The sequence below is a fragment of the Anguilla rostrata genome, chromosome 6 (assembly GCF_018555375.3).
Source record: "Anguilla rostrata isolate EN2019 chromosome 6, ASM1855537v3, whole genome shotgun sequence".
Taxonomy (NCBI): Eukaryota; Metazoa; Chordata; class Actinopteri; order Anguilliformes; family Anguillidae; genus Anguilla; species Anguilla rostrata.
Genome location: NC_057938.1, coordinates 11,945,186 through 11,955,865, shown reverse-complemented (window position 1 = coordinate 11,955,865; position 10,680 = coordinate 11,945,186). Strand labels below are relative to the sequence as shown.

Genomic DNA, 10,680 nt, shown 5'->3' with positions numbered 1-10,680 from the left:
TGGTGCTTCCAGAAAAGATTTTTTCCCCGTTGCACTAAAGGTTGAAGTTGGGTATTCTCTGCCAAGATGTGCTTTGTGAATCTTCTGCTGCTGGCAATTTGTCTTCTTAATTTATCATAAACTACGTTTGTCAGTTCTTGACGTATTCTGTATTGCCAATGTTTTGTGCAACCTATTCAATATATTAATCTGATCCACTACAATTTAGAGTTGGCTTTGGCTGGCAGTATTGTTACTAGCAGGTTAGTACTAGCAATATTACTGCCAAGTGAAAGGCAAATAAAGATTCAAACCACAGCAACATTAGAGAGAACATGGTTTACTTTATTAAAGAACCAAACCACAGCACATTTAGGGAGAACATGGTTTACTTTATTAAAGGCATAGCTGCTGATTCCAGCAATAGCTGAAGAATGTCTACAGAAGGACAAAACACAAAAGCTTTGAACACAAACAAATTTCTGTTGATGCCCCCCTGACCCAATATACATCCTCTCACATGAGTACCAGGACAGCCCCCTATTAAAGTAAGCATTTTGAACACCATACTTTCATGCAGTGCTCTGAAGTGATTCTCTCTGTGAAGCTGAACTGGAGCTGGGACACAGTTAGTATGGTTAGCACACTTCTGGCTAGTGGTTGGCTTGCTGAGTGCCACAAAATTTGCCATTTCCCTTTAGGGGCAGTGCAGCACAGGACTATGGAATGTTAGAGGTGTGAGTTCTCCAAATAACTGTCCGGATTCCCCAAGCTGAGAGCAGCAATTTTGTCTTTTCTCATGGATTCTACTGAGAGTGAAATGAGAATCTGACAAACTCTAGCTGGTTTGGCAAAGGATCTGAACACTCAGTTTTAGCTTTTATGTTCTTATGTACATCCTGCGTATTAATACAGAGGAAATTAACCTGTCAGCTCTTAATGGTATAATTAATAATCCCATGAGCACTGATAAACCTCACCTCAGTAATTTATGCTCTGACTGCTCAATCCATGACAATGCAACCTTTAAATCTCAAAACCCCTTTCACTGAAAAGACATAAAACAGAAAAACAAGCCAAAACAGGCACACAACATACCTTCAGGTTTAAAGAACTAAAGCGTTTCCAAAGCTTTTAGTTCCATGTGCCCCAGCATCCAGCCCAACTTATTTTTTCCTTTTTTTCAAATTTTTAAATACATATTTCAATGCAACAAGAAATGCACAATCACACAGCAGACACGTCACTTAAAGTTCTTTAATAAAATATTCTCTACATGAAAATAAAAAGAAACACGCTTTCCCTCATACAAGTGTCATATTCAGTCTTTCCGTGTACTCAAAAGGCCTCCTTTGCTGCCCAAACTGTAAAAAAATAACCCGTGTGAGTGCTCATATTTCTGTGTGCGTATGCACGTGTGTCAGTGTGTGTATTCATATGTACACGTCTGTGTGTCTATATGCATCCATATGTATTGTGTGTTTAAGTTCATGTGTATATGCAAGTGCATGTATAAAGACAGCGGTTATCTTACAGGCCAGTAAGAGCTGGGAGCATGGTGAATTAGAGTATATCGCTGAAGGACACTGTGGAGTTGTATGGTGGCTGTGAGGTGCTCTCCTGATCTCTGCCTTCTCCTGTAAGCAGTCTCTCTCTCGGCTTGTGCCCCATAGTGCTGAACCAGCAGCTCTGCTGGACCCGTTTGCTTGCATGTTATTTAAAGACAGTGCCAACCATGATAGTAATCATTAAAAAAAAAAATAATAATAAAAAAAAAAAAACACTGACCAGGCACAGAGAGCCACCTAAAGCTGCTTAAAACCATTAAAAGGCAGAACATGAACAAAATAAACTCTTTATGCAGGTAAGCTAGAGTAAAATATGTACTGAAAGAAAGCCAGGAAGAATGGGGGAAGGGAAAACAGGGGATACAGCAATATAAACATCCCCCTTCAGCAGTAAACTAGTGTACATAGTTACCCAAGATTTCATAAAGCTACAACTGCTACAGAACAAATCACAAAATACAGTATTTTAATAATTGCAATCTCTACTGCAGTTATTGATACTAAGTCCTAAATCTATATCCTCTCCCCCTCCATCTGATTCTCTCAAGCGGACGTTGCAGAGAACTTGTCGAACGTTTCCGTCCTCGACGGGCGGGAAAAACGTGGCGTTTCACCGCGTTCGCGAAAAAAGCGGTCTCCAAAAGGCCTTCGCTTCCACGACGCCCAACCGCACGCCTGCCGTCACGCCGGCAACGTCCTCTCGCTCCACGTTCACGTCGCCGGCCTATCCCGGAAAAGAGACAGGATCCCGCCAGAGCGCGGTGACGTCGTCATCGTCGTTAACGCGCCCCTTTCCTTACTCAGCTAAAACGAGCCTTCCTCTGAGGGGAGGGGAAAAAAGACAAAATGACTTTAACCAGAGCAGCCACTCGCTCCCCAACACGACCGGTCTTCCAAACCCCACGGCTCTGCGGTGCAGAGGCTACGGTGTCCACACAGAGAGGGTGAGCGGAGGTGGTTGGTGGGGGTAGTCGGGTGGTGGGTGTGGGGGCGGGCAGGGGTTTGCGTCTCCACCCTCCGGAGGAGGTCACAAAGCGTGGAGGCTGTAAAAGTCGGGTAAGCTGCTCGGCGGCCGCTTCGTGCACAGCAGCGGTGCGCAAGCGCGCTCTCGTCGCCGTGGAGGCGCAGAGAGGGGAGGGGCTCGCGCCACACCCTGGTGTTCGGCCTTTCCCCAGGCACCCGCGCGCGGGCGGAGTAGGTGGATCTCACAGGTAGGTTTCCACGGGCGTCTCGGAGCCCTCAGTGCGGCGGGTTCATGGGGCCGTGGCCCCTCTGCTGCTTCTGCTGCTGCATGAGGAGCTGCTCCAGCGCCGACGGGCCCGGCTGCATCATGGAGCTCGACCAGATCGACTGCAGGGGGAACCACAGGCGCACGGTCACCCCGGCAACCCCACAGCAATTACAGAGGAGGGGCGAGTGGAACATGCGTTACAATTAGAGGGAGAGTTAGAAGAGCGGGTGGTTTACTGGTGAGGAGACGGGGTTAATGAAAAGTGCTGTACAAATAAAGTCTGATTGACTGATTGAGGGTTAAGGGAGAGGTTTTAATGGCGAGGAGTTGAGGTTAGAGGATGTTTTAATGGTGAGGAGTTGAGGTTAGAGGAGAGGTTTTAATGGTGAAGAGTTGAGGTTAGAGGAGAGGTTTTAATGGTGAGGAGTTGAGGTTAGAGGATGTTTTAATGGTGAGGAGTTGAGGTTAGAGGATGTTTTAATGGTGAGGAGTCGAGGTTAGAGGATGTTTTAATGGTGAGGAGTTGAGGTTAGAGGAGAGGTTTTAATGTTGGGGAGTTGAGGTTAGAGGAGAGGTTTTAATGGTGAGGAGTTGAAGTTAGAGGATGTTTTAATGGTGAGGAGTTGAGGTTAGAGGATGTTTTAATGGTGAGGAGTTGAGGTTAGAGGAGAGGTTTTAATGGTGAAGAGTTGAGGTTAGAGGAGAGGTTTTAATGGTGAGGAGTTCAGGTTAGAGGAGAGGTTTTAATGGTGAGGAGTTGAGGTTAGAGGATGTTTTAATGGTGAGGAGTTGAGGTTAGAGGAGAGGTTTTAATGGTGAAGAGTTGAGGTTAGAGGAGCGGGTGTTATGTCGAGTTACGGCAGTACCTTCAGGCTGTCCAGGAGTACAGTAGAAGAGTCCTCCATGGGCGATTCCTGCGCTGCCCACGTGTTGCTGGGATTGCTGCCTTGGTGCCAGCTCGTCTCAGCGGCTGAGGAGGCAGCAGGCAAGTAGTCCAACCCAAACCCACACATCGCTGCTGACAAAACACAACCAAACTGTCACTCACCAAATCCACAGAACTTCACGCGTACAGCTGGGGCTATCAAGTTAGGACTGGACGCAACTGACGTTCTTACGGTTTAGCTGTCGTTATCATTACACTGAAAGAAAATGAGGTCTATCAGCCTGTTTTAAGTTAAACGCAGCGAGAGGGGGAAGTTTACCATTCTTCTCCACTTTCCAGCGGTCAGCTATGCGGCGCTCGCGGCTGTCAGGGGTGCCGATGGGGCCGAAAGTGGAGAAGGGGATGGAGCTGTGGTTGTGTGTGGGCGGAGACGAGGGCAGGCTGCTGGGGTTGGAGGAATGAGGGGACTGGCTGGCCGGCGTGGAGTGGTCTGTCAAAGAAGAACCCACAAATCAGAAACGAGGCGCGTCCACTGGCCCGTCAGAGTTCCTAGCGCTAGCGATGGCAATCCGCCATTACGGCAAGTTACATACGACCAGTGTCGCTCTAAGCTGCTCCTGTCGGAATGTTTTCCATTCACAACAATGTCGCTGGTAGGCATTTCAAATAATCTTTGCTCCTAGACTTTGGGAGTTACTAGTAAACGGTTAAACAAACAAAGTAAAGAAATCTCACAAAACTGCAGTAGTGGCTATTCATCCCCCATTGTATTCCTTTGCTAAGTTTAAGAGATGAATGTGTGATGCTGAAAGCTGAACAAGACAGTTCACTTGAGATAGTGCAGAGGTGAGGGTTACCTGAGCTGGCCGGAAGAGAAGGGGACCACGGAGTTCCCTCAAACAGAGAGTAGAGGGATGGCTCTTGGTGCCCCAGAGGAACATCAGGCTTGGGGTTAGGGGTCATATTTTTGCCGTAAGCTTCACTAAAAATGCTGTTGTTTTGATAGTTCTCCTGTTTTAACGACAAGAAAATAAAATCCCATTAAAGACCTTGAAACGAAGACATCAAGTGATAAAGCTTATCTGTAACAAATGGGATAGGAGTTGCTCAGGAACAAGATCAAACTGCTTTTTTATTGGATAGGAAAGACACCCTATCAACTGAACCAAACGACTGGTCTTCACGCATTTCCACTGTGATGCGCACCATGACTGTGACCGTTCCTACTGACCTGCGACCTCCCAATTGGCATCATCTATGACCTTCCCAAGTGACCTATGACCTTTCCTAACTGACATATGACCTTTCCAGCTAACCTGAAGGGGAAATCCAGACAGTGGCAGGAGAGAGGACGTCTGCTCAGGGGCTCTTTCCAGTCTTGACTGGTTTGGCAACTACAGAAGAGAAAGACCAATTATTATTCAGAAATAATAATGGTAATAAATCAGTGGTTGCCTTATTTGCTGCTATGCCTCTGTGTAGTGCTGAAACCATACATCTGAATTAGACGACTGCCGGTTTTTGTTTTGGGTTTAAATTTGATCAAATATGATCCAGATGCAACACCCGATATCGAATACAAAACGTAAAAGGTTGGGAGAAAGCTGCCGTCAACAACAGAATTCACTTGTTCCACAGCAGAAAGAGCAGCAACGAAGAATTACACTACTGCCAAAGGAAGTGATAGGTGGGCATCACAGTGATGCAATTCTTCCCATAAGGAAACATATATTTACATATGCCAAAACACAATGCTTTTCTATATACACATACCACCATATAGTACTTTCCCACATACACATGCAGGGTTCTCCTCAGAATTATTATTATTATTATTTTTAGCAGAGTGCTGTTCAGGCCTCTTGTCTGCAAAGCAGACCCGTGGGCAAGAGGGGGTGGTTATGGAGGGGGAACCAGTGTAGCTTTTCCATTTTCATACCACCCCATTTATATTCCATTTTCCCGCATTCTGGGGCATTAACAAAACATACAGAAAAAGCTTTCAGACAATGAGGATGAAGAACCAGACTTCATGACATTTAAGCTAGTGATCAAAGGAATCTTAAATAACAGATGATAAAAAAGACGACAAATATAAATGTATTCATAAAAGTTAAAGATTAATCTTGTCACTTCGAGGTTTATGACAATTTATAACCTTTTAAAAACTAGTTGAAGAAATATTATGAAATATGACCTGTCCAGAATGGTCTTAATGGATGCCTAGTAGGAACCCATCCACCCATCCATTTTCTTAAACTGTTTATTCCTAGTCAGAGTCGCAGGGAGGGTGGGGGGGGCTACAGCCTATCCCAGCATGCAGTGGGCGAGAGGCAGAAATATCCCCGTCAGGTCGCCAATCCATCGCAACAGTAGGGATGTAACGGTACACAAAAAATCTTAGTTTGGTATGTAGTCTACCGGATTTGACTTCACGGTTTGGTACATTTTGGGCACAGCAGAAAAGAACAAAATACGAAATACAAAATTGGTTTCCGTTCATTATGCATAAGCACATATACACCAAGTCATCGGAGGGAACTTGGAGTTTTTAATTTAAATTCCCCAGCAAAAAAAGTTCTGCAAGTGCATTAAAGCAAGACTGTAATTGTTTGGTTCGCCAAACTATGTGTGCCAAACTTAAAGTTCCGTACCAAAGGAAACTGAGGGCTTTTCCCCCCCTTAAAAAGTGGTGACCGTTACTCTTCTGATTAGACACCCGTCACTGTCTCTCGCCTAACTGTAGGTAGAGCGGCAACACGATACAGGCGACACAGACTACCAAATTCATTACACAGTGGCGCAAGCAAGAGAACAGAGGGGAGCACTGCCTGTTGTATTATTTAGGGAGAACCTTGCACATGCCACCATTCTGCACTCTCATACACATCTGCCACCATACAGTGATTGGCACACATTGTGATTTGGTACTCTCTCTCATATACACCTCTACCAGTATACATCACTTTCCTGTATGCATACACCATACAGCATGAACATAGACCATCAGTAATCAACTGGTTGTGTTTGTGCCCATGTAATTACTGGGGTTGATGTGGAAACAAAGTGACCTGGCGGCATTTGAATTCCAACCATCTCCCAGAAAGGTATGATTTTAAAAGAATTCTAGGCATAAAACACAGGTAAAAGATTCAATCTGAGATACGCCCCCATATACACACCAAAATCACTGATCGATGTCACGTAAAACACTATGCTTTGAGCAAAACTACATTTGATAGGCAAGACTAATAGATCAAAAATTTTGCATGTACACTCTGGATACTTTATTGTGCAATTCAGATTATGACAAGGCTACCAAGACATTTCAAGTGTACTCCACTGAAGCTTTACACCAGGGCTGCCCAATCATGTTCCCGGAGATCTACCGTCCTAATGGGTTTTCATTTCAACCATAATTCGGCACGCTTGGTTCTCCTAATTAGCAGATCAAAGAAATACCTAGCTGTAGAATGACGTGTGCTTTGTTAGGGCTGGACTGAAAACATACAGAATGGCAGACCTCCCGGAATAGGATTGGGCAAGCCCAGGCCTGCTTTACACCAATGGGATGCACTAGGAGGCGATTTGCTAGAATTCAAATGCCTGAAGCACTCCAATTAAACGCATGTGACCATTTATGGCGCATCTAAGCACAGATTACAGGGTCAAACCCCGCCCCCCTCCTCAGAGACTACAGTCTTTACACAGTTGACCGTGGTCCAAGCGGCGGTCACGGGGTGAGGTCGCGAGAACACGCGACGGGCGTGAAACGAGAGGCAGAGTGTGATGAAGGTCAGGAAGGTAAAGACAGAGGACTACATACAAACATGTTTGGTCCAGGAGCAGAGCTAAGAGGGCTGGCCAGGGCCTGGTAGAAATCATGAGGCTTAGCAAAGGCCAGCTCTTCCTCCTCCTCAAAGTCTGCTAGACTTTTTAACAAGGCGGGAGGCAGGAGAGGGGAGCTCTTGTTGTCCTAGTGAGACAAGAGATGAAAGGGAAAAGAAAGCAGAAAGGAGAGAAGGGAGAGAAGAAAGAAAGATCAGCCAGTAAAGGAGGGAGGGTCAGGCGGAAGGATAGGCGTCTTAGGACCGATTAAAACTGATGCACCCCTACTCAACCTTTATCAATTTCTGCACTTAGAGGTGGATCTAGACACAAGGGTTACCAATTTCTACAGTATTCTCATTTTGTGGTCTTGATATAGTAGCATTTTATTGATTTCTGCATTATTCCAGTGGTTTAGATAGGCCATTAGGGTTGGGTCGGTTTCCGGTTTTGCGGGTCCAGTCCGGTGTAGGGGCATGAAACAGTTTGATTTCATGCGAACCGACTGAACCGGGATTTGTCATTATGAGACGTTCTGGCAAATTAAAACGTAGCCTACATCAGCAACCAGTGCCGACGGCGCTAAATCCAACTTGTATTGCATTAGTAATAGGCAATATGACAACATGATTAACATAATATTATGTTTGTTTATAAATGGAGCCACTAGTGTCGGACAATTTAGTGGCAGCAACAAGGAGATCAAATTTCAGTAGACCACGACATTTATTTTGCCTTTTTGTATAGCCATTTCCGTGGATAAAATCGCATTTATTATTATTATTTTCTGTTCAAAACATTTAATTTATATCCAGGGAGATAGCCAACTACTTGCAAGTTAGATGACATATGTAACAATTTACTAATACGATTGCATTTCAGGCTGGAAAATAACCTGTTAAACCAGAGAAATTGCTGAGTTGTTTTAGAATCTTTATGGCAACAGAATGTATCAAGGCTGGCAGAGTTGGCATAGCAACGAAGGCTGTAACAAAACATTAACTACTTCACAATGGGTATAACAGCTGTTTTAGAATGTCATTGTGTCACCCGGATCATTTTTGCAGCCCGGATCAAAATTGGCCTGACGCCTAGTGGTAATATTCGGTATTACCGGTCCGGTCCAGTATTTGGCTTAATATCAAACCGGTTTGAAAATTTTTACATCGGCCCAACCCTATAGGCCAACAATATTTTAATGTTCTGGATAAAGGGATTTACTGGTCCCTGTATTATTCTCAAGTAGCAAAAAAACACAGCTGCATGCGCTACCCAATATGAAGAACCGGGGCTGCAAATGTGAGAACATGAATGTACCCCACACCAATATGATTCACTTACTCAACGGGCAGGGCTTACCCCTGACAAACATAAAGGACTCCCATGTTATATGCAGCTCTTACATTTCTGCAGTATGCAACCTTCTAAAATGAAATGAATACTTACTATACCAGGGGATACTGAGAAAACATGTTTATGATTATTAAAAAAACAAGAACATACATTTCTGCTGTATTATCAATATTAATGCCTCTAATAAGCATTGAAGGTAAATTTTTTCCCGAACACAACTGGTGATTGTGCATTCAGTCTTAAAGAAATCAATGTCCTCTGAAGTAGTTCACAACAGCAGAGCGCTCACATGCTTAATACAAAAATCAGACAAAACTTTGAGCACTCTTCCAGACATCAGTACCATTTGGCACTAGTTTGTTATATTCACTATGTGAAGACAGGGCATCCCCACTCATAAGTATGTAAGCCCTTTATAAGACTTGACTAAAAATCTTGACACAAAATTAGTAGATTTTCTTTCACTTTTTTGGTGTGGACTATCCCACACCTCATAAAACTTGATGTGACTGACTGGCCATATGACATCATAAAAACAGCTGTAGTAGCTGTAACTAAAGGCCAGGAGAAAGCATTCCCATCGGAAGTGCACGTCAAACTCCAGATTGAAGTGGAGTGTATCACACGTCTATGTGAACTTGGGGAACAAGATTCCTGAGCAGTAACTGTCCTGCCGTCCCCACACCAGCAGGTTTTCCTCGCTGATCTCGGAGCTCTGAATCACTAATTACACCATTCTGTTCATTCCATTTAAAGGTGAGGTTTTCTTCCTCTGGTTCGCTGCTGCTGGCCTTTTGACACAACAGTGCAGAAGGCAGGAGCTCCTTAGAAAGCTCTGCTGAAAAACCCAGCTTGTTCTCAGTTCAACAGCCGTCACATCACAAAGCAGGCCATTTCGCGAAAAATAGGCTATCACTTCTTTTTAAAATCACGCAGTTTCTTCAGTTACCGCATTTATACATGGTGTCTGTTGATCTATATACTAGGGATGGGGGTCCCAAATTTAAATGAGTAAGATCCGTCTAATTTCCTTCTAATTCATTATGTACAGTAAATAATGATGTACTAACAAAAACAATTCAGTGTACACAAAGTCCAACTAACTCGTATGAACTCATTAGCTAGTCTCCATAAGCTTGCAACAAGGTAGGCCACGTTCCCAGTATTGCCAACTCATTTTACCTCAAGGTCACCCAAAGGCTACCTCAGGTCTGTTTTCATCCATTTTTTTTGTTTGTTTATTTGTTTGTTTGTTTTTTTGGAAAGAGCAAACAAGCAAACTGACCATAATATATGTCAGCCAATTGCACGCAGGTGTCACCTACAGTATCTTATACTAAATAGAATCTAAATATTATAAGTTGATGTAATGTAAATGCTACGTAGAAGTTCTGTAAGTCGCTCTGGATAAGAGCGTCTGCTAAATGTAATTCATAATTCAATTAAATGAATGCAACCAATCTTCCGGGGTAACCAAAGAGCTCCACAATACAGCAGCTCTGATAACAGCCACTCTGGATGACAGAGCAGCTCAGTATTAGAAGAGCTTGAGGGTACAACCGCTCAACACTAAAACAACGGCATAGAGCAGCTCAGTGATGGAGCAGCTCAGAATTACAAAGGCTAAACGACAGCGTCAGAAAGGCTCAACCTATAAAACACTTCAGCACTAAAACTTCAGACAACAGAGGAGCGCCAGCAGCTCAAAACAACAGCTGAACAAATAGTTTTTATAGCTTTTTCAGCCATTATGGTTCCAGCAAAGTTGATTGGTGCCCTAGCTGCACAGAATAATGTGGCATTCAGCTGCCGATTTGCAATTCAGAAGGAAGTGG

At 44.0% G+C, this 10,680-nt stretch overlaps 1 protein-coding gene across 9 annotated transcripts in view; it reads right to left on the bottom strand.

The window, feature by feature from the left end:
• Positions 1-1,218: 1,218 nt before the first annotated feature.
• Positions 1,219-10,680, bottom strand: part of smg7 (SMG7 nonsense mediated mRNA decay factor) — a 28,343-nt gene continuing 18,881 nt past the window's right edge. For 4 of the 9 annotated variants that reach the window (XM_064338388.1, XM_064338389.1, XM_064338384.1 and 1 more), the window contains exons 18-23: positions 7,491-7,640; positions 4,981-5,058; positions 4,522-4,675; positions 3,984-4,154; positions 3,645-3,796; positions 1,219-2,897 (exon numbers count right to left, since the gene is read on the bottom strand). In XM_064338388.1, coding sequence (XP_064194458.1) covers positions 2,787-2,897; positions 3,645-3,796; positions 3,984-4,154; positions 4,522-4,675; positions 4,981-5,058; positions 7,491-7,640 — 816 coding nt within the window. In that variant the 3' untranslated portion in view covers positions 1,219-2,786. The remainder of the gene's footprint in view (positions 2,898-3,644; positions 3,797-3,983; positions 4,155-4,521; positions 4,676-4,980; positions 5,059-7,490; positions 7,641-10,680) is intronic. The other 5 variants (XM_064338390.1, XM_064338387.1, XM_064338392.1 and 2 more) reach the window with 4 other exon arrangements.